Source organism: Sciurus vulgaris (assembly GCF_902686455.1).
Source record: "Sciurus vulgaris genome assembly, chromosome: 15".
Lineage (NCBI taxonomy): Eukaryota > Metazoa > Chordata > Mammalia > Rodentia > Sciuridae > Sciurus > Sciurus vulgaris.
In genome coordinates, this window is record NC_136476.1 from 83,197,310 (window position 1) to 83,218,969 (window position 21,660).

At 56.4% G+C, this 21,660-nt stretch overlaps 3 protein-coding genes across 10 annotated transcripts in view; 1 reads left to right on the forward strand and 2 right to left on the reverse strand.

Annotated features, from left to right (window-relative positions):
* The first annotated feature begins 3 nt into the window (after positions 1 to 3).
* TTC16 (tetratricopeptide repeat domain 16) lies at positions 4 to 12,302 on the forward strand. Of its 4 annotated transcripts, none has more exons than XM_079112902.1 (14): positions 4 to 127; positions 806 to 978; positions 1,261 to 1,351; positions 1,552 to 1,695; positions 2,784 to 2,884; positions 2,974 to 3,103; positions 5,102 to 5,331; positions 5,782 to 6,026; positions 6,265 to 6,406; positions 8,051 to 8,216; positions 8,682 to 8,821; positions 8,960 to 9,131; positions 10,504 to 10,588; positions 11,458 to 12,302. In XM_079112902.1, exons 1-14 carry the CDS (start codon positions 110 to 112, stop codon positions 12,129 to 12,131), a joined length of 2,511 nt encoding a protein of 836 aa, XP_078969028.1. In that variant the 5' UTR covers positions 4 to 109; the 3' UTR covers positions 12,132 to 12,302. The 4 variants fall into 4 exon arrangements, with proteins under 4 accessions (XP_078969028.1, XP_078969026.1, XP_078969027.1 ...); XM_079112900.1 differs by having other exon boundaries at positions 38 to 169; XM_079112901.1 differs by having other exon boundaries at positions 38 to 169; positions 5,102 to 5,316.
* TOR2A (torsin family 2 member A) lies at positions 12,230 to 15,946 on the reverse strand. Of its 2 annotated transcripts, none has more exons than XM_079112962.1 (5): positions 15,716 to 15,946; positions 14,897 to 15,162; positions 13,985 to 14,160; positions 13,189 to 13,320; positions 12,230 to 12,969 (listed from the first exon to the last, which is right to left on the reverse strand). In XM_079112962.1, the coding sequence occupies exons 1-5, from the start codon at positions 15,864 to 15,866 to the stop codon at positions 12,624 to 12,626; spliced, it is 1,071 nt and encodes a 356-aa protein (XP_078969088.1). In that variant the 5' UTR covers positions 15,867 to 15,946; the 3' UTR covers positions 12,230 to 12,623. The 2 variants fall into 2 exon arrangements, with proteins under 2 accessions (XP_078969088.1, XP_078969087.1); XM_079112961.1 differs by having other exon boundaries at positions 13,193 to 13,320; positions 15,716 to 15,944.
* Positions 15,947 to 17,502: 1,556 nt separating this feature from the next.
* The window catches only part of SH2D3C (SH2 domain containing 3C), a 30,503-nt gene continuing 26,345 nt past the window's right edge, over positions 17,503 to 21,660 (reverse strand). For all 4 annotated transcript variants that reach the window (XM_079112896.1, XM_079112898.1, XM_079112897.1 and 1 more), the window contains 5 exons: positions 21,300 to 21,415; positions 20,615 to 20,786; positions 19,601 to 19,712; positions 19,052 to 19,258; positions 17,503 to 18,101 (listed from right to left, as the gene is read on the reverse strand). In XM_079112896.1, coding sequence (XP_078969022.1) covers positions 17,926 to 18,101; positions 19,052 to 19,258; positions 19,601 to 19,712; positions 20,615 to 20,786; positions 21,300 to 21,415 — 783 coding nt within the window. In that variant the 3' untranslated portion in view covers positions 17,503 to 17,925. The remainder of the gene's footprint in view (positions 18,102 to 19,051; positions 19,259 to 19,600; positions 19,713 to 20,614; positions 20,787 to 21,299; positions 21,416 to 21,660) is intronic.

Here is a 21,660-nt window from a genome sequence, read left to right on the forward strand (position 1 = left end):
GGGCGGAGCCTGCGGGCGTCCCGGAGCTGGTGCCTAGCAACGCCAGAGGCCGGGGCTGCGAGGCGTGCGGGGGCCGCGAGGGCGTTGGTGCCCTACTGCAAGAGACCCCATGGAAGACTCTGGCGAGGTGCCGGCGCTGGGCAAAGCTAAGGCCAAGGCAAAGGACAGGGTAGGAACACCAGGGCTGAGTTCCCAGGAGAGGTTAAGTACGGCCGAGGCCGATAGTGCAGTTCAGAGAGGCCCCGGCCTCTGTGCTAAGAACAGAGCTCCAGACTTGTGGCCAGAGCTGGCGTCCAGGCCAAGATGTCACCGGCCCAGACCGTGGGACGAGAGAAGAGGCAGATTTTGAGGCAGTGGAACAGAGAGTGCTTGAGAGCTGATGGGTCATGGGTCTCTGGCTTGGGTGGCTGGTAGAAAAGTGACCCTAACCCAGGTGGGAAAGCCTAGGGCAGAAGTCAGGTGAGGTGCTCAGTGTGACCTGCTGGCCATGAGGGTCCCATAGGACTTCCAAGGGGCTGAGGACCCCTAAGGCCTGGGGCTAGGGTAGGATCTGAGCTGGGGACATTAGAGCTGGGGTAAGAGCTGGGAAGGCCTAGGAGGAGAGCAGAGGATGGGTCAGCATGAAGACCCAGGTCCCTGACCTTGCCATAGGAGAGGGACAGAGGCAGGAACATCCCTAAGGGCCAAAGGAGTGGGAGTGCCACTAGCCCTCTTTCCACTCTCCTCTGCCTGGCAAAATACTATTATGTAAGTGAGGTGGGGTCTTCTCTGAGGCCTGCTCCAACCTGCTGTCCCTTGGTTCTAGGATGCTCTGGCACTTGACCAGGTCCCCTCAGAGACCATCCCAAAGCCACGGGTGATTCCAGTTCCAAAGGGGACCCTGAAGCGCATCTTTGGGACCAGCCAGGTGTTCCTGAATTTGGATGATATAAAACCAAGGGTCATAAAGTTAACGGTGCCTCTCAAAGTCAAAGAGTAGTGAGTGACTATTTTGTCTCAGGTTCCTCCCTACAGACATTAACATGCTGTGCATCCTTGAGCTAGTTACTTTCTCTCTTGGCCTCAGTGAACTCCAGTGAATAAAAGGCTGATGGCCTGAATGAGCCCCAGAAATGCCAGACTGCCCTCCCTAGCACTGTCTGTCTACCCTCCTCCCTCTCTACCTGGCTTTCCTTCCACCCAACCCTAGCCCTGACCATATGCCCCAGGCTGGTCCAAAGTTAGGGCCAGCCCCCTGCCTATACTCCCCTGCCACTGCAGCTACCAGCGAGCCCATCAGTGCCTGGAGCAAGAAGACTGGGAGATGGCTGTGCTATTCTTCTCCCGTGCCCTTCACCTGGATCCCCAGTCGGTGAGAGGAAGGACTTCGTGGGCACCAGCAACGTCTGGCATACACTTCCCCCTCACTGTCACCCCTGCCGGGCCCCTTCTTTCAGGACCACCAAGTACCTGCTGGTAACTGGGTGTCAGGCCTGAGGGATGCAGAGTTCACTCCCTACTCTTAGGGGCAGATATTGATCATGGAACCAGCCTGGACCTCCTCATCTCCAGGTGGACTCCTATGCCTGGAGGGCCGAGGCCTTCATCCAGCTGTGTGACTTCTCCTCGGCCGCCCAGAACCTGCGAAGGGCCTATTCCTTCCAGCCGGAGAGCCCCAAGTACCTGGAGCGGCTCGCCCTTGTGCTGTACATCCAGGTGCACCGCCTCTCAGCCTGGCCGCCGCTCTCCCTCCAGCTGTGGGGGCTTTCCTTGCTCCCACGACCAGCTCTGTCTCCTTGAGGAGTCCTTGTTCCTGTGTCTGTCCCCACCCATTGCTCCTCTCACCTTCCAAGGCGACCTGCTGCCAGGAGTGGGGAAAGTTTTGCAGCATTGTCCAACAGAACTTCCTGAAATAATGACAACAGTCTGCTCTGCACCATTCAGTAGTAGCCACCAGCCACACAAATGTTGAGCTCTTGAAATGAGCTGTGACTGTGACTGAGAAACTGAATCTTAAATTTTATTTGGGCTGGGGTATAACTTAGTGGTAGGACACTTGCTTAGCACACGTGAGGCACTGGGTTCCAGCCCCTGCGTTGCAAAAAGTATATAAAAATACATTTAATTTATACAGCCACATAGAGCTGGTGGCTATTGTAGTGGACGGCACAGATCTAGTGGAAGGCTGTAAGCACTAGAAAGATGGTAGTGACTTCATTTGCAACTCAAATTCAAAACAAAAGCAGTAGTAAACTATAAAACATCAACAAAGTCCTGATTTTTTTTTCTGTTTTGACAAATTTGCAGTCCTTTTAAAGACCCCAGGTTACTCAGTTCTTAAAAAAGCATTTGAGGCGCCCAAACTTTGTGTTTAATCTGTCTGTTGGGAGTCTGTGTCCTGCATGGTCGTTTCCTGTGTGAACTCAGCAAAGTCACTTTCTCTGCCTCTTTTCCTTCATCCAAAAGGGGATGCTCACTAGTACCAGTGAGATGACGAGTTCAGGTTCTTAGCACAGGGCTTTGCACAGATTCCTTTAGCTCAGCAAGTCTCAACCACCTCCAGGTTTCTCTGTCCCCTTGTCTCTGGACTGCTGTCTCAAGCCAGCCGTGTATTAATCACCGTTTCTGGCTCTGTCCCCAGCTCTGCGTTTCTCTGTCTCTGTGTCTCTGACTCTTAAAGTCTCCCAGATCTAAAAAGCTTTGCCTTGTCTCTCATTTTTCCCCTTCTGCCCAGTGTTGCCCCTGCCAGCTGTGGGTGCAGCTGGGTCAGGGTTGCAAGCAGCATTGACTGTCCGTGTCCCCAGGGCCAGTGCTTATATGAGCAGTGCAATTACCGGGATGCCCTGAACGTCTTCTCTCAAGGCTCTGTGCTCCAGCCCAACAAGGCCTGCTTCCGCTACCGAAGGTGAGTGCCAGGCATGTCCTCCCTTTCTCCTAGCGGTCCCTTGAGCCCTCCCTGTAAGACAGTGAGCACCTCTTGCCCTCCACCCTCAGCATGGCCTGCCTCCTGGCCCTCAAACAGCATCAAGACTGCCTCTCACTCATCACCAAGGAGGTGAAGCAGGGCACTGCCAACGCCGACATCTACATCCTCCGGGCCAGGCTCTACAACTTCTTCCAGAAGGTAGAGCAGGGGGCCCGGCAGGTCCCAAGTTCATAGGAGGAGGTGAGGCCTTCAGCCAGCCCACAAATCCCCTCTCCGCGGGCCACTGGGGCAGAGGGCCTGACCAGGGCTGTCCACTCAGCTGCCTGGTTGAAAAGTTGTCCATCATCACTCAGCCTTGGCTCCGTGCCAGGACAGTGCCAGGTTCCGTGGTGACCACAGGGTGAGAGACCCATGTTGTTGCTGCCTGCCTGGTGCTCTCAGCCCAGGGGAGACATCCCTGAGCAGATTTGACCAGGATGGTGAGAAGACCCTGCTGCGGACCCCCATACCCAGCCCAGAAGGCAGGCTCCCCACCCCTTGTCCTCTTCCTTCTGCCTCAGTGAATATGCACCAAGTGCCCCTCCTCCCAGCCCCCCCCACCCCCCTGCAAGCTGGACTGGACGGGGACCGAGGCCAGAGAAAGGCCAGGGAGACAAGGTCACAGGAAGGGGTTAGAGGGGTATGCTGGACAGGAAGGAGGAGACTACAGCTCCGAGAGGGCACAGGGGTGTTCAGGTCTTCCTGGGAGCAGCAGGAGCCTTAAAAGGGTACTGGCAGGGCAGTGGACTTGGGCAGGATCCTTCTGTTGCTGTGGGGAGTGTATGTTGGAAGGGACAGCCCTGGGTGTGGGGTGGCAGGACCTGGGAGGAGGCTGGGCACCACAAGAGGAGCAGGGAGGGCTTGGGATCAGGGAAGGGCAGGTCCCTCTGCACATCAGAAGCCAGCACTAGATCCACTTAGGTTGTACATGCCTGTAATCCCAGCAGTTCTGGAGGCTGAAGCAGGAGGATCCCAAGTTTGAGACCACTCTGCAACTCTGTGGGACCCTGTCTCCAAATAAAGTAAAAAATAGGGCTGAGGTGCCGTTCAGTGGCAGAGTCCTTGCCTAGCATGTGCAAAGGCCCTGGCTTCCATCCCCAGCACCAAAAAAAGAAAAAGGAAAGGGACAGGAGACTCACTGGGGCATCTCCAGGGTAAGGGAAGGCTCTGCTCTGCCTGGGTGATGGAAACAGGATGAGGGAGGACAGGTAGCCACCTTGGGTGGGTTCCCTCATTTCCCCAGGTGGAGGTATCCTGGGGTGGCTGGATACGTGAGCCTGCAATTCTGGAGGGAGTGTTGGCAGGAGTGTGGGAGGCACCAGGTGACTTCTCCCGTGTCCTGCAGGTGATTCAGTGGGAGTCCCCTGCAAAGGTATGAGGCTAGTCATTACAGTGGTTTTGGTCGCTCTGGGGCTTGGGCCCTGGCTTCTGGGCCTGTTCCAAGTATTTTGCCCACGTTTATCCTGAAGGCGGCCAGTAATCTTGGAGGAAGGTACATGAAGAAGCAGCCCAGGGACTTGCTCAGGGTCACACAGCCAGTCTGTGGTACTGTCCCTAGCCCAGGTCTGCCTGCTCAAAACCCAGCTAGCTTGGTCCCTCGCCCAGCCCCACTCACACCTGCCACCCATATGCTTGTCCTGTTCGCCCTCCAGCCAACTACCCAGCAAGACTCGCAGGGCACCTGCTAGCCTTGTTGTTGACTGATTAATCTGCACACCCAGTATAAGTATTTGCCTTGGGGTGTTTTCTGCTCATACCCAGACCTGAATCTGTTCTTGGTCAGAGGTGTCACTAGCTTAAAGTTCAGGGAGTTGGGGAGGGAGTGCAGGGAAGGATAAGGAGGACAAGGGAGTCACAGTGGAAGGCCACGCTGTCCCCTCCGTCTCAGGGGAGCCTCACAGGAGACGTCAGCACAAATGTTGAGGCTGACCTGCTCACACTGGAAGGGGTCAGTAAGGATGAGGCTGGGAGGGGCTTTTTCCACAATGCTTCCTGCATCCTTGGCAGAAAGGTGAACAATGACATGGGGGACACTAGGGAGGAATGACACGATGCCAGTTTGTCACCTGGGGACCTGTCCTGCCCCTCCCCTCCACTGGGCAGAAAAGGGCTCCACATAGCCACCAGTGCCCCTGATGCCACCCCCAACCCCGGCAGCCCAGACTGTGCTTCCGGGACCTGCGCAGCGCCTTGCTGCTGGACCCCGAGCACCTGCAGGCCAAGATGCTGCTTCAGACGATGGTGGACCAGGCCCAGCAGGCCCGCCAAGACGCCGGCATCCTAGCGGTGCAGGGCCTGCTGCAGCATGCCCTGCAGCGCATCAACTGCGCCATCGAGAACAACCCTCTGGACCCCAGCCTCTTCCTCTTCCGGTACTGGGAGTGGAGGTGATGCCGTGGGTCCTAGGCCTGCCTCCCGCAGACTTGCTGTGTGGTCTCGGTTCCCCCATTGAGCCTCTAAGTTTTCCCTGCTTCCTACTGGGGTCACTGCTCCTGGAGGCTCAGACAGCATCTTCTCGCTTATCCTGGAATCCTCCAGCCCCCAGGACTTAGCACGGGATTCAGGGTCCCTTAACCTCTGTGAGCCTGGGTTTTCTCACCTGAACATTGGTGTAAAACGTGTGTCAGCTTAACATAGAGGCTGGTAGACACCTGACTCCCAAAAGAAAGAGAAGCTATTTTTGAGAAATAAAATATTACTGGTGATGGGCAGGTTATCAGAGTAGCAATCTGGGGCTAGGTCCCTAGGACAAACCGAGGTCCTGCCGCCCTCACAGGTCACGGTGGGCTGGTGCTGGTCAGCTGTGTTTACTGTCCCGCACGCCCCTCCCCCACCAGGGGCACCATGTACCGAAGGCTCCGGGAGTTTGACAGCGCCGTGGAGGACTTCCTGAAGGCGCTGGACATGCTGACCGACCGGCAGGGTAACCTGGTGCGGCAGGCGCAGCGCCAGCTGCTGCTAGCCTACAACGACTTTGCAGTGCACTGCTACGAGCAGGGCGCCTACCAGGAGGCCGTGCTGCTGCTCAACAAGGTGCTCCGCGAGGAGCAGCGCGAGAAGGGGCTCTACATCAACCGCGGCGGTGAGCGGCCCTTGGCAGGGAGGGCGGACGGGGACACCCCGTCGGAAATGTTGCCCTCGACCGCCGCCCCTCTCCTCAAATTCCCAGATCAGGCAGGTGGGGAAAGGTGCCCGGGTGCACAGGAAACAGCTTCCAAGGTGGCAGGGCCAGTTCCACCTCCCCAGGGGCCAGAGCTGTTGGGCTGGCCCTCCTGGGCACTGGCAGTGGGACTCACTAGGCTCCGGCCCTCGGACTGCAGATTGCTTCTTCCAGCTGGGCAACCTGGCCTTCGCGGAGGCGGACTACAGGCAGGCGCTGGCGCTGAGCCCGCAGGACGAGGGCGCCAACATGCGCATGGGCATGCTGCAGGAGAAGATGGGCTTCTGCGAGGAGAAGCGCAGGTGCCAGTCGGGGCCCAGGGAGCGGGGCAGGCGTGCAGTGCAGGCTGCTGGCATCCGGGGGCAGGCTGCTTCTCTTCGTGATGTCTCCTAAATGTCAATTTTATTTTTCAAGTCTTGGCTACAAATAATTCTTTTTCCTTCCTGATTATTATGGTAATGACACTTTTATGGAAAGTGTAAATACACCATAATACATAACTCGAAATGTGAGTTACCATCCCCCAGCTTTCCTCCCTCGTAGTCTCCCTCCCAGCTCTGCTCCCTGCTGAGGTGGAGAACGACCCCTCCAGACTCTTCCAGCCATATGCTAACAGTTATTATATTTTCCAAAACAGGATCATGTGAAGCTGTTTTTCTTTTTCTGTTTGTAGTGCTAGGGATAGGACCCAGGGCCCCTGCAGAGGAGTGCTGCACCAGGCGTCTCGCCCCCAGCCCCAAGCTGCCCTTTGACTGGCTTCTTTACTTTCCACATCTTCCTTCCTTCTCCTTCATTGTCTGCATAGTATCTCTGGCTGTGGACGTAGAGAGATGTCTTCAGAAAAACCCTTACTGACAGGCACTTGGCTGTTTCAGGTTTAATTACAAATAATGCTGCAGTGAGCAACCAGGACATAGGTTCTCGTGCTAGTAAAAGCTGTAGCTTGGTTTACTGGTAGTAAGTTGTTGGGTAAAGAGAGCAAACATTTAAAGTCATTTTTTTTTAATATGTATCTTTTTAGTTGTAGATGGACACAATGGCTTTATTTTATTGATTGATTTTATGTGATGCTGAGGATCGAACCCTCAGCATCACACACGCTAGGCAAGCACTTTACCACTGAGCCACAGCACCACGCACGTTTAAAGTTTTGGTAGATATTATGATACTATTCTCCAAAAACAGTGAACCAACAAAAACTTCCCTTGGGAAAAGAGCACCTGGATCTCCCCTTGCCTCCCTGGCACCGGGTGTTAAAATTAGTTTTCACCTCTGCTAATCCTAGGCAAAAAAAAGAAAAGAAAGAAAGAAAAATAAAAAAATCTCTGAAAGATTATTTACTTTGCATGTTTAATATTTTATTTACTATTGCAGCCCAGTCTCTTGGCCATTATAGCCTGTCAAAAGCTTTTACCCATTTTGCTGTTAAATTGCTTATTTAACAAAATTTTTTACTATTGCAGTTCTTTGTATGCTAAGAAAATTAGCTTATTGCCTGCTGTCTGGAAAAATAATTTGTCCTACTATTGCTTTTTCTCCCCCAGGGGGCTGGGGATTGATCAAACCCCGGTCCTAGAACATGCTAGGCAAGCATCTGTCACTGAGCTGTGCCCCAGCCTTTATGAATTGCTTTTCTTTGTGCTGCTTTTGGAATTATTTAATCATAGTCAAATTAAGTTTTTCATTTTCATTCGCTGGGTTTATGGCAGTCTCAGGAAGCTCTTTTTTCCTATGCCAAGATCATACAAATATTCACTTACCCTGGGGTTTCATACCAGCATCCAAGTGGTGGGCCCACCAAAGGTGTGGCTGGCAGGAGGAGGAGAGGGCCTGGTGGGGAGCAGAGCCCCTCGTCTTCACCCAGCTCCTCAGCGGGGCCCAGGAGCCCCCATCTCCCCTCGGGAAGGCGATCCTCATGGCACTTCGGGGCCCCCTGCACCCTGCAGGCAGTTCCAGAAGGCAGAGGACCACTTCTCAGCAGCCATTCAGCACAACCCCTACAGGGCCCAGTACTACGTGTACCGGGCCAAGAGCCGACAACTCCTGCAGGACGTCTTTGGGGCCCGCCAGGATGTGGCCACTGTCCTGCTCCTGAATCCCAAGCAACCAAAGGTGTGCTCCTGTTGGGCGAGGAGGGTGGGCGGGCTCCTGAGTCAGCACCTCAGTCACCCGATGGTACTCCTGTCCCTGAATGAAACCTGGATGGCTGACAATAACCTGCTCGTGCCAGAGCGCTTAGCGTCAGGCAGTGTTGTGACCACACCACCCGCCACCCCTCCACATCGCCCTGCCACAGATGCAGACGGCGAGGCCCAGGGAAGGCTCCCTTGTCCGGTCCTGCAGCTGAGGGGTCAGAACATCCTGTTCTGCTCCCTAAGCCACAGCTGGCTTGCCACCAGGCTCCCATGGAATGGTCCTTTCTCAAGGTCTCCTGTTCCTTTTGAGTAAAAGGGTCCGGCCCTTTAGAAACAATTTGCAAAACCCCTCTTTAGCCCTGAGATGGGCAGGTAGGACTCTGCAAGGCCTTCCGCCACCTGCCCTGGCCCACACGGGGCCCCGGCCACTCCCTTTCGGCAGCTTCTCCCACTGCTTACCAGCCTCTTCCCGGGAATGTCCGTGGAGGAAGTGCTTCGCAGCCAGGTGGCCCACCTGGCCCGGCTGCAGCTGATGCAGATGAAGAAGGGCTCTGCGGCCAGCAACCTGCAGGGCGTGGTGGGGTGAGCTTCCGGGGCAGCGGCCAGGGGCTGGGGCTCGGGTTCCTCTGCCCCGCTGCCTCCTCGGGTCCCTGCTCTAGTCTGGGGATGGCAGGTGGAGTCCAGAGGACTGACCCACGACCTGGGGCCATTGCTTGGCAGGATACTGAGGGAGCGGGAACTGGAGCGGGCCAAGGCCAAGGCCCTGCTGCTCTCCTGGAAGCAGGAACAGCCTGAGAGCTCCGGAGAGCTGGAGCCCACAGCCCAGGGCCTGCAGGTAGAGCCAGAAGAGGCCACGCCCGCCGAGGAGGAGGACGACGCCAAGAAGAAAGAGGTGAGTGCGACCCTCACCAGGGCCCTGGGGTCTGGCCGAGGCTGGGTGGGAATGGCACAGCAAGAGCTGTCCCCACAGGGAGGGTGGATAAAGATGTCGGCCTCGGGCCGGGTTGTGGCTCAGGGGTGACGCGCTTGCCTAGCATGTGTGAGGCACTGGGTTCGATCCTCAGCACCATATAATAAAGTTATTATGTCCATCTACAACTAAAAATATTTTTAGAAAGATGTTGACCTCACAGAGACAGGTCTCACACAGCTGGCCTGCACACACCTGTGCAAGTTCTGCGGCGTGCCCTGGCCACTTGGGCCAGACTTTTCTTTTCCTTAAATTGTTTCTGAAAATGTTTTGTCGAATGTAACGTAAACAGAGAAATGCATAAGTCATAAGTGAACAGTTGGATAAATTTTCACAAACTAAATACATCATGACTCCATTTCCTAGGTCAACACAGAACACATTCCCTTGTCCGCCTGCCTCTGCCCCTTTGTGCCACATTCCAGGCCCCCTTGCAACCCAGCACGGCCCCCCAGACTGCCGCATTCCCCTTTCCTGTGTATAGGTGGACAAACATCACCTCCCCTGCAGCTCCTTCTCCTGAACACTGATGCTCCTGTGAGCCCCCTGGGCCACTGCTCCTCCCCGCCGCCTGTGATGAAGTGTCCCTTGCCAGGAAGGGAACAGGCTGGCACTCTCTTTTTCTAGCTCGCCTTAGAATCAAGGCAAAGTACAAAGCTTCTGCCTGCATGACCCCTCCCCAGGTCTGTGGGTTCCGACCTTCAGGGAGAAGTGCAGCTGAAGCTTAAAGCCCAGGGCCTAGGGATGCGCGCCTGCTCCGCTGTCCTCATCACCTACAGGCGTGACCTTGGGTAGAGGCGGCTAGCAGCCATGGGTCTGGTGGAGGTGTCCAGCAGGGCTGAGTCAAACCCGGTAGCTTCTCTCCTCCTCAGCTGAGTGGCCAGGCAGGTTGCTTGGATGCTAGGAGCCTTGGTCTGTGAAATGGTCACAGCAGGGACCTCAGCCCCTCTCTGCCATTCCCCAGGACACAGCACTTTACAGTTACAGAGGCTGGTCTCTCACTTGAACTAACCGTGTTTGTTATACAGAGAAAATGGAGGCCCATTCTGCAGAGAAAAGGAGGCCCCTGCATCCCTCCTTCCCCTGGCACCATGCCTGCCTCGCTGGCCACTCCCCTTCCTGCAGTCTTAGCCTGTTTCCACCCAGCCCCAGCCTGATGTCAGCTGGCGAGGAGCTCTATGCTTGGCGGGAGACGACCTCTGGAGTGTCCCAGGGCCTGCTGGCCTTCCAAAGGTGTGCCCGCTGGCCCACGGGCCTCCCAATCTGCAACTGCCCAGCCTGTTTTCTGCCACAGGACATCCAGGAGCTTGCCCTTCACAAGTTGACATCTGTGTCGGAAGGCTACCTCGACCAGACCTCCTCAGGTTCCATCTTCCGCTGTAAGTCCCCAGTGCTCCTGCTAGGCCCAGGAGAGCAGAGCAGCGCAGTGAGGTTAAAGGTCAGGGTTAGAAGGGATGTGAATTGGGCTCTGCTGTTGATAACAGTGTGACCTTGGACAAGTGACTCTAAAGTGGGAGTAAAATTCCCACCCTCACAGAGGGCATAGTGAGGACTCCGTGGGGACGCCGCCTCCCACCACGTGTCCCATGCTGCTGCTACTCCCCCCTCGAGCCCCTCTCAGACCTGTCCCTTTTCTCTCTTGCCCCTTGGCCTGTGCCTGAACCCAGTTCATGTCCAAGGGCTTTGATCCCCAATTCTGCTGGGTACCAGCCTGGAAGGGACACAAGGGAAGATCTCAGCAGGCTGCTCTCAGAGCCCCTTGGGGGTGGCAGCGCAGCCCCTTTCCCTCCCTCAGTGTGTCCAGAAACCTCACGGGGTGCCCAGGCGCCCTGGACCAGGCCTCTGCCTGGCACCAGTGACAGGGAGGAATGGCACAGTCCTTTCCCTGGGCATGCGCAGCCAGAAGGGAGTCCAGCAGGCGTGAGAACATTTGGCCCTTAGAGGCCACGACCTGGAGCAGCTGAAGGGAGCGCAGTATTGGGCGCCTGTGAGAGCGGGCAGGCAAGGGCCCTGCTGGGGCAGAGGGGCCAGGGACAGACGGGGGCTCGAGTGGCTCATGTCGCAGCCCTGGCCCAGCTCAGGGCTTGGGATGTGGAGGAGGCCGGGCTGGCGTGAGTGGGCAGAACTTCAGCTTTGGACGTACAGAGCCACTGGGGTACAGGTCGGGGAGGCCTGGAAGCCCCTTTCCTGCAGCTGCCCAGGGAAGGTGAGGCAGGCCTGCTGGCTACTCTTGGCACACCCTTCCCAGTCAGGGTCAAGTCCACCTCAGAGTCCACCACGTCCACCACCTGCCGGGAATACAGGAGCAGCTCCACCACGGCTGCGACACCCTCCGATTCCTCGCTGCTGAAGACTCCTCCGTCCTCGGACTCTGGGAACAGCAAGGGGGATCTGAGCCTGAGCCCTGGCCACAGAAAGACCCCGGCTTCCCAGGAGAGGCGGCAGAGCTCCAGCAAGCCAGAGGCCACCCAGGACCAGAGCCAGAGCTCCAGAAAGACAGAAGACACCCAGGGCCCAAAGCAGAGGCCCCAGACCAAAGCCACCCAGAGCCCAAGGCAGAGACTCAGAAGGGCCAAGGCTACCCGGGGCAAGAGCTGGAGACCAGGCAGGGCTGATGTCCCCCAGGGCCAGAGCTGGGGCCTGATCAGAAATTCCAGCAAGGTCCAGGATTCCCAGGATTCCTGTTGTAGCTTCAGCAAAATCACAGTCACCCAGGACCAGAGCCAGATGCCTAGTAAGACAGTGGCTGTCCTGGGCTCCGTTCAGAGCACGGGCTCCCGCCCCAGCGAGACCGATGTTGTCACGGCACTGAGCCCGAGTCCCAGCAAGACCAGCACTCCCCCCAGCCCAAGCCAGAGACTCAGCGAGGTGAGGGCGCCTGAGAACCCGGCCATTATGCTGCTCTTTGAGGGAGCTCAGTGAAGCCCTGGCTTCTTGATGGGGTAGAGACGGGCTCTGCCCCCCACACAAGCACCCAGCAAGGCTGCTTCCTTCCAAGGCGAGAGAAAGCTCGCCCAGCATTCATTTAGTCCATGGCTAAGTTTATTATACTTGTTCTCTTCTTTTTAAAAAATTAAAAACTTGTAAATCCAGGCCCAGGTGGCATCTTGAGTCCCTCCACTCATGAAAACTATTAGGTCCCAGCCTGAGCTGTGATATTAGGGTCACAGACTGTAGGATGAGGTGGGTTTGGTGCCAGGGCAAGGGGTGTGGGTAACAGACCCAGAAGGGAGGGACAGTCGTGAACCTTGATCCCTGAGTTATAGTTCACATTAAGAAGGCTCAGGCCACAGGAGAAAGTCGAGCCTCAGTGAGGTCCTAGGGTGACCAGGAAGCAAAGGCCAGGGTGCCTCTAATCAGTTCTGAGGCCAGGCCCTTCCCGGCCTCTGCCCCTGGCCTGGCCAACACCCCTCTTCACCTTGACTCTGGGGCCCCCTCTCCAGCAGCTTCTGGACAAGGGTCCCTCGGCCTTTCCCTCATGGGCTGGCTGGCCAGGCAAGGATGCCATCCTGGGGTCAGAGGAAGAAGGCGATTCGAGAGGCCACCGTCTTGCAGCCGTTGGAGGAGAAGAGCTGCTCGTCCTCGGGGAAGAAGGTGGTGCCATCCAGCACAGCCTGCACCACCTCGTCCCGCGGCTCCAGGCCCAGCTGGGCCAGCTCGTTGAGCACACAGTGCCGCACGTGGTGCCGCTGCAGCGGGAGAAAGGGCACCACGGCGTCCAGCAGGCGCTCCTCTACTATGCCCGAGTGCCGGAAGCCATCTGCAGGAAGGGCATGAGGAGGGGGCGCTGCTTCGTAATGGGGAAGCCAGACCCAGGGTCATGGAGGGACGTGCTGGTCTCCCTCCTTTCAGCCCCCTTCCCGACAGTCCGGAGGCATTGTGTGGTCACTGAGGCCACAGATCTGGGCGTGCTGACCCCAGGGAGTCCACCTCAGGGGTCTCGGGGGAAAGCCACACTGGGACAGGGCCCCGGAGCCACTCACGGTGTGGGTTGTCCAGCACGGCTCGGGAGATGACTGGCTCCAGCTCCTGCAGGCTGATCTCCTCACGGTCCCTGCGGCTGCGCCATGCCTCCAAGGCCACTTGGTTGATTTGTTCACCACCAGTGTTGCTAAAATCATGGGGGACCCAGGCTGAGGCTCGGGCAGAGACTAGAGGGCCGGAATGGCCCTCACTTCCCTGGTGCCACCTAACAGGACCAGGGGCACAGCTGGGTGTTGACAGGAGCCAGCCCGATAGGAAACACTCCCCTCCCAGATCCCCTGTCCCCAGTATGGCTTGTAATATGTGCACGTGCCATGCAACTCAGTTGACAGAACACTTCTGTGTCCTTAACGGCCACCCCTTCCCAGCCCCCGGTAGGCCGCGGGCCTCTGACATGTGCCTGGCTGCTCAGAGGGAAGGTGGAAGGTCAGGGAGGGGACGCAGCTCTGCCTGAGGAGATGGCTAGGACCTGAGTGGGAACGTGAGGATGAGAACTCCAGTCCCATTTTTCCCAGTCCTGTGTCTTCTCGTCCAAAAACGAGGGACAAGTTGACATGGCAGTTTCTTCAAAGAAGTGATGAGGGTCCAAAGACCGAGGCCGACGTGGCTTTGAGAACGTCAGCAGGGATGCCAGCCACCTTAAACGATGGGGTCACCAGCAAGAGTGAGGGGCTCTGGGAAAGCCCAGCTGGGCCTGGGGAAACAGTATCCTACTGGGAGCAAGGCCAAGAGCAGACAGCTGGACCTGGCTGAGTGTCCCCCTGCTGTGCCCACTGCAAAACCAGCCCTACCTGATGAAGATGAAGATAGCTTTTCGATAGTTTGTCCCGTACACAACCCAGGAGGAGCCCAGGAAAGGTCGTAGGACCTCCATCAGGCCTGGGGGCAGTTTGTCCATCTCATCAAAGAGGAAGAGGGAGCGGCCGCAGACAGTCAAGTTCCCCTGGACCCAGCTCTTAAGATCTTTCTACGGGGAAAAGACAGGAGTTCCAGGGAACCAGAGAGCTTCAACCCCAAACTTCTTCCCAAGCCAAGAACTAATCCCCTTCCCAGGGAGATATGGTCTCCCAGAAAGCAAAAAACCATTCTTAAACTGATGATGAAAAGGGAGCCCAGAGAGGGGCAGAGACTTGCCTAAGGTCACACAGCATGTCAACAGGAGAACAGAGACTCAGCCCAAGCCCTCACCTCCCTGTTGAGGGCTCCTTCCATGACATCTACTGTTTTCTATAACAGGAGAAGCTCCTCACTCCCTGAACCTGCTCCCAAAGTATTGACAGCTGAGACAGACGGACCTGGAAGGTGCCTTGCAATCAACAAAAGTGTCAGAGCTAGTTTTACATAGTGCTTCCTCTGAGTCACAAACTGGGGCTCAGTGCTTTACAAGGAGATGCTAATGCAGACTATCTGGCAAACATAGGTGCTCAATAAGTAATATCTGCAATTGTATAATGCTGTCCCCTTCACAGCACTCTGGTTGTTAGGTTCCATTACTGCTCCTCCAGTCAACAAAACAGAGAACTCCCTGCCAGAAAGAATGGCACCGTCCCAAGCTCTGTTCAGGATGGGTTCTGAGGGCTGAAGAGACAGCTGGCTGTGTGACCTGGGACAAGTGAGCGCACTGTTGGGGCTCAGGACTCACTCCTCAGGGCCTATCACCCCATGGTGCAGGCCAACGGTGGTCCAGGACACAGTCAGCCTACCTTGTAGCGCTCAATGCGGCCGGGGTGCGGGAAGTGGATGATGGGGGAGAAGTGGTGCACGTGGGGGCTGCGGAGACCGCCCTGGAAGAGGTAGTGAGCCAGGAGGGAGCTGACGTAGGACTTGCCGGTGCCTGTCCAGCCATGCAGGGAGAGAACCAGCGGTTTGGTGGGGGCGGGATCCCGCACAAAGGCCTTCAGGGACTTCACCACCACTGCCTTGGCCAGATGCTGCCCAGCCAAGTGCTGGGCCAAGTCACACTCCAGACCTAGGGTCACAGGACGAAGTCAATAACCAAGGCAGTAGTTGTTCAGGGTGGAAATCATGTCTGGAACTCGATCGCGAAAACCCTGTGTTTGGGATGCTTGTCCAGGTGTGGACAGGGAATAGGGCCCTTGGGGCTCTCTGCACCGGCCACCTATCAGCCTGGCTCAGCTCGGCTGCGCCCCCACCAGGCGGTTCTCCAGATTGCGCCACCTCTACATGAGCGGGAGCTGCCAACCCATTATGTCCCAAGCCCCTGCCCAGGCCCAGTACAGGCTTCTCCCTGGACTGCCAGTCCACTCCAGGAGGCCTAATATTCCCTGCAGGGGCCCTCCTGTCAACGGCCTCTCTCCATCCTCGCAAACCCTGTGGGACGCCAACGGGCACCCAAAACCTTGGCTTCAGGTCCGTGCCCCAGGCGCTCAAGTTCCCTCGGAGCCCGACCCATTGCGGGCCCGGGCCGTCCGCAAGTCTGCGGGTTCCCGCCTCGGATTCACGGATGCCCGGCCCTGAGGCAAGCTCCTTGTCCACCCGCTCCGGGCTCCCGGTCCCCTCACCCGGCAAGTCGGGCCGGAAGTCGCATTCGCAGAAGGAGCCGAAGTTGCAGCGCAGCGAAGCTAGGTCCCAGGCAGCAGCCACGGCGGAAAGCAACCCGAGCAGCCCGAGGAGCGAGCCCCAGGGCCGGCAGCCGCGCGTGGCAGCAGCCATCCGGGAGAGGCCCAAGCTCGGTCAGGGGCTGCCAACCGCTCAACCTGCGAACTACAGCTCCCGGCGTGCACCGCTCCGCCGCAGCCACGCCCACGGCCTACAACTCCCGGCTCCCCTCCCGCGCGTCTCAAAGGCCCGCCCCGTCGTCGCGCAGCAGGACCGGAAGGTGCCTCCAGGGGGAGCCCGCGAACCGTCCAGTCCGGATCGGCGGGCCGCGTTTCCATGGCCACGGTAACCAGGGGACCATCACGGTAGCTCAGAAAATAAAGGATTATGACCACAAAAGGTGACGTAACAATTATAACAAGAACTTGTGCGGAACCTTACAGCTCGCAAAGCGCCTCTTGCAACCTCTTCTTTCTTTTATATGACAAAAGAGGGTTCATTAATAATAACTTTTGGTGAGCACCTCTATGTGACATTAGCATCAGGTGCCATACGTATGCTATAATATGATAATAGTACCTGCTCTACATGGAAATGGTGAAATTTCGATGAGATGCAGGCAAATAGTGTTTTGACTCAGAAAGTAAAAAAGGATCACTGACAATCCATTATGTATGAAACATGACTGTCCCTTACCTAGTTGCCTCTACACACCTAGTGCTTACCATCAATCCTAGCAGATAAGTTCTGTTATTGTCCCCGTCTTACTGAGGAGGAATGTGGGACCCAAGAGGTTAAGCCTTTTATCCGAGTTGCCCAGGCTAGTAAACAACAGAACAAACAACCCCCAGCTGCTGCCAGAGATGTTATGCCAGGTCCCATTGACCAAAAAATTCAGAAGCAAAAGAACCCAGATAACTCAAATTCAGTGAGCAGGTTGGGCTGGGGTCGTGTTGATCCACATTGCTTACCTCCCACCCACTGGAGTGAGGGAACCAAGAGCTGTCTTCATGGTCCACCTCAGGGGACCACCTCAGGCCCTACCCAGCCTGACACACACAAGCCCCTCCCACACATGACTTCAGGGCCGAGCTCAAAGCCTGAGGTTATTACTGCACTCTATTGAGAAAAGTAAAGAACTCTGGGTCAGGGCAGCCAGTTTGTAGCCTTCCTCGTTTTGTTGCCAGGACCCAGGTCTCTCCAGGTCTGTGTTACAGAAGGGGTTGAGATCCTAGATTTCTGAAAACCCTTCTACTCCAAACATCTTGGTCCTTGTGGTGTTTGTGGCAACCATAGCTGTGCCTTCCTGAGACAGGGCATGGGACAGAAGGAAAGTCCACCAGTACGTCTCCCACTAAGCTGGAATTAATTGTCTCCTCCACTGGTCATCGTTCCTGGAGAGCAGGGTCTGAATTTAGTATTTGCTGTATCCTGGCTCCTGAAACAATTTGGAATGTTCCAAGTGCTAAAGAAGTTTTTTTAAAAAAATTTTTTTCCAGTACTGAATCCAGAGGTGCTCTATTACTGAGTTACAGCTCCAGCCCTTTTAATTTTTATTTGGATTTAGGGTCTTGCTGAGTTGCTGAGGCTGTCCTCAAACTCACAATCCTCCTGCCTCAGCCTCCTGAGTGGCTGGGATTATAGACATGTATCACCATGCCCAGCAAGCATTTGTTGAATGAAGTTTTCTACCTTTCACCTAAGAAAAAGTGCTTTCTTCCACTCCCAGCCCCCCCTTGAGAGACAGAAGAAAGAGCCATAAAAGTTTATTATATGAAAGAAAGAACATGGTTTCTGTACATCTATTTACAGAACAGACTTATTTACAGGAAAATGGAGGCCTTGGTGCCAGTGGAGGCAGATACCCAGGGGAGAGGGAGGAGGCATGAGGGGTCTCCCATGGCTCCAAAACAGGGAGCTTGGGCAGGAAGGGGGGCAGCAGAAGCTGGTGGGAGGAACAGGGTTCCAGTCCTTCCTGAAGGGAGACTGGTAGGTATGTGACTGAAATTTGGAACCCAGAGTCCACACAGGACCCTGGAGGTGCAAGGGAGATCCTGGAGTTGAAGAGAACATTCTTGGGTTGATCACAGTGTCCCTGGGGTGCTCTGGGAAAAGTCTCTGCCGCTTTTGCTGCCCACAGCTGCAGAGGGGAAGGATCCTGGGGGAGGGGGGGTCACAGCTCACTGGAGCGGACAGCGGGCTCCAGCTTGTGTGACAGGGTGGTGAGAACCTTGTCGAACTTCTCATAGCGCCGGGCTTGGCTGCTGCTGGCACCTTGGCTGCCCCAGAGAAGGCGCATCTGGAACTCAGTGCTGAACACCTCCAGGAGCTCTGGCCGGGCCTGGAATCCTGCAGGGTAGGGGCACAGGTTCAGGGGACCATGGTGTGGCTGGAGGGAGACTGGGGCTCACATTCAGAGTCCCCACATTCTTCAGGGTCTCATTTGTAGGGACTTCCCCTGAGCCCCACCAGGGATCCAGCAGAATCTGTTGTTGAACATGACCAAGCATAGTAGTTCCTAATCTTTCTCCCACTATTTTCTAGACAAGCAGTAATTTTTTTTCAGTACTGGGGATCAAGCTCAAGCCTTCGTTCATGCTAGGCAAGCGCTCTACCACTGAGCTGCATCCCCAGCCCTTAGAAGATGAAATATTAACGTTAAATTCTTCGAAGTTTTTTGGAGATCTTGCATGATCATCTTCTTTCTTTTTTTTTTTGTATTTTTCAGTAAGTTCCAATTTTTTTTCTAAAACATATACATATTTTGCAAGTAAATACAAAATACATATCTTTTTTTCTTCCTGGAAAAAAAAAAGGCAAGAAAGATAGAAAGATGTATTGGAATATTCGCAGCATTTACCTCTGGGTAATTGTGGGTAAGTTTTTAATCTTATTTTTGACCAGCTGTAATTTCTAATTTGTCTCCAATGAATTTCTGCGACTTAATCTCAAAAGCAGAGAGACTGTCTGAAGACAAGTTCTCTCTGCTGCTTTCACCGAGGGTGTCCTATGCTGCACTCACACTGAGCTGCCTTAAGATTGGCAGGTCTGTCTCCACCCCAGGGCGCAGGCTGGGCACCTTGCAAACCACCTTCTGGCTGAGGAGATGCCCATTTCAAAGACGAGAACGCTGAGGCTGTTTGCATCATGTCTGCCCAGCCGTGCTACCTGGTGCCTCCATGAACCACTGCTCGTGAAACTCATGAGTGAAGACGGGGGTGAGAGGAGGAGCGGGGTGCCAGGAGGGGACCCCAGGAGAAGAGGAGTGGTGCTGGATGAGCCCAGGACGCAGCACTCACCCTGCAGCTTGACCTCAGCGTTGGTGTGGTAGAGACCTCCGTGGTGCGCCACCGTGCGGGCGGCCTCCAGGTGGGCCAGCACCACCTCCACGCCGTGCTCTGTGCTGCCCCAGGGCTCGGGGCCCTCGGCGGGGGCTGAGTCACACTCCAACAGGGTGATGAGTGGCAGCACGTGAGGAAATGTGGTGTTGCTCAGCGGAGGGCCTTCTGCAGGGGGCAGACGCAGCAGGCGCTCAGGTCCCTGGAGGCCCCGCCATCCCCGGAGACCGCGGAGCAGAGGGGTGAGAGGGGAGGAGCCCGCCTAATGTCCCAGAGAGTGTGGGGATCCAGACTCTGGGGCAAACCCTTCATTTCAGACTCCCCTGGGTGCTCCCACGCGGCAACGGCCCAGCCCCAGCACTGAGCCAGGACCTGGACACGGCTTATGAGGTTGCCGGGTGGGAAAGTGAGCCCAGCCGAGCTCTCCCCACCATCCACACTGGGAGAGTCTATGGCAGCCCCGAGAGGGCTGGAACCTGTCCAAGGTCACACAGCAAGGCAGGGAGCTACCTTTGCCCTCATTGAGGCTCTTGAGAAAAGGCTTGAGTTTCTTCTCATACAGGACGGCACCCTCTGTGTGTCGCTGCCGCAGGGTCACCCATGTCTGCTCCAGCCGGGAAATCTGCGGAGAGCAGACTGTGAGAGGCTGGCCACAGGCCACCCGGCTGAAGGGACACCCAGACTTGGGACAAGTGCTGTTCTGGCCACCACTCGCGTACCAGGACAGTGCAGCCTGCCTTTCCTGTCATGATGCTGCCGTCACGACCCATTTAACAGACGAGGGAACTCAGTCTCAGGTGGGAATGACCTGCCCAAGATCATTCTGAAAATAAGTGGCAGAGCTGGAACTTGAACCTGAGGCTGCCCCTGGGCTGTCCTTGTTCTGCTGTATCCGGCACAGGAGAGGCAGTGCGGCATGATGCCCACGCCTGACGTCATTCACAGCCTAAATCTTTGGGCCTGGTGACCACAGGCAAGCACTGCTCTCAGTTGCTCCGTTTGTAACAAGAGGGGACGAGAGGCGCCCCCACCTCAGGAGATGGTGGCAGTGTAGCGCCCAGCCGGGGAGCAGGTGAGTGTTCATTCAATGATACTATTTTATGTGTTTTTCTCTCTCTTTTAAAATTTTTTTTTGGCAATACTGGGGGTTGAGCTCAGGAGTGCTCTACCTCTCAGCTACACCCCTGCCTTTTTAAATTTTCATTTGGAGACAGGGTCTCACTAAGTAGCTGAGGCTGGCTTTGAACTCGCAATCCTCCTGCCTCGGCTGCCCCATTAGCTGGGATTACAGGCCTGTGCCACCTCACCGGCCTCTTTGTTTCCTTCGCCCTGCAAGTGGGGAAACTGAGACCCAGAGAAGGGGAGAAAACGTGTCCTTGGCCAGCCCTTGGGGAGCTCTGTTCTCCTGGTTACTCTCACGGTGATACCTAGGGACTCACAAAGCTCTTCCCATTTCCATCCCCAAGCAACCCCAGGGCTCTTCCAGTCTACAGGATGCCCAGCTCTCGGCGGGCCCCTCAGTACCTGGGCCATGTCCAGGGCGCCCATGACCGCAGCGAAACTAAACATGTTGCCCATAGTCCCCCGCAGCTCGGCCGCCAGCTGGATGGTCTTGTGCAGCAGCGCCGCCCGCTCCTCCGCCGAGCCGGTGCAGCCCAGGATGTCCACCGCCAGCATGATGGACATGGTGTGGAACCTGTCAGAGTGGCCGGGTCAGAGGGAGCGGGACCAAGTATGCGGGGAGGGGCCCTCGCCACTGTCTGTCGTAGGGAGAGGAGGGGCGGAGGGCAGAGTCGGAGAGAGAAGTTGTAAGGCGTCCCTGGGGTGAGGGGCGCGGCCCGAGTGAGCGGGAGAAAGGCTAAGAGCTTCTGATTGGCCAGCATGCGTCGGGGCGGGCCGGGACGCCGGGCTGCCGGGCTGTGACAGTGGCCGTGGAGTCGGAGTGCGCAGCTGTTTCAAGAGTCCTCCAGGAAGCCAGAACCATGAGCGCGGCCAAGGCCGATGGACGAGGGGATGCCAAAGGGAGACCCAGGGATAAAGGCTCCGGTCTTTGGGAAACCAGAATTGCTTTGAGCTGGACATCAAGAGTGCGATTGGCCAATGGGATGGGAGGCGTGGCCGAGAGACTGACCCGCCCAGCGGCTCCCGCCAAGCCCGAGCGCGGTAGCCCGGGGCTCCCTGCGAGCCCGAGCGCCGGCGCCTGCCTTACCTTTCCAGGAGGTCTAGTCGTAGCTGCCGGCCATGGGGGAGGGTGAGCAGTTCCATGCCCCAGCGGACTCCCATTAGGGTCTGCATCTCCTTGGTAACGCCCAGTATCCTAGCAACCTGCAAGGACGCCCAGAGGGCTGATTAATTTCCTGTCAGGGCTGGCCTAAGCCATCTGGGAGTCAGAGAGCTTTATCTAAGAGGGCTGGCTAGGAGGCCGGGTTTGAATCCCAGCTCCACCACTGACATTTGACACGGGGCACGTCATCCCGTCTTTCTGAGTGAGCCTCAGTTTCCCCATCTGTGAGTGGGGGATAAATGGGGAAATGTCCAGGGGTGCCTGGCGTGTTCAACATCCGGTTTAG

Bases quoted from the DNA above. Each gene is read 5' to 3' on its own strand.
- TOR2A (XM_079112962.1), bottom strand. From the start codon at position 15,866: ATGGCTGCTGCCACGCGCGGCTGCCGGCCCTGGGGCTCGCTCCTCGGG. The intron at 14,161-14,896 runs GTAGGCTGACTG...TTTTCCCCGTAG, and splicing joins GCCGCATTGAGCGCTACAAG to AAAGATCTTAAGAGCTGGGT. The intron at 13,321-13,984 runs GTAGGGCTGGTT...CCATGATTTTAG, and splicing joins GCTATCTTCATCTTCATCAG to CAACACTGGTGGTGAACAAA.
- TTC16 (XM_079112900.1), top strand. From the start codon at position 110: ATGGAAGACTCTGGCGAGGTGCCGGCGCTGGGCAAAGCTAAGGCCAAG. The intron at 170-805 runs GTAGGAACACCA...CCTTGGTTCTAG, and splicing joins AGGCCAAGGCAAAGGACAGG to GATGCTCTGGCACTTGACCA. The intron at 10,589-11,457 runs GTAAGTCCCCAG...CACCCTTCCCAG, and splicing joins CTCAGGTTCCATCTTCCGCT to TCAGGGTCAAGTCCACCTCA.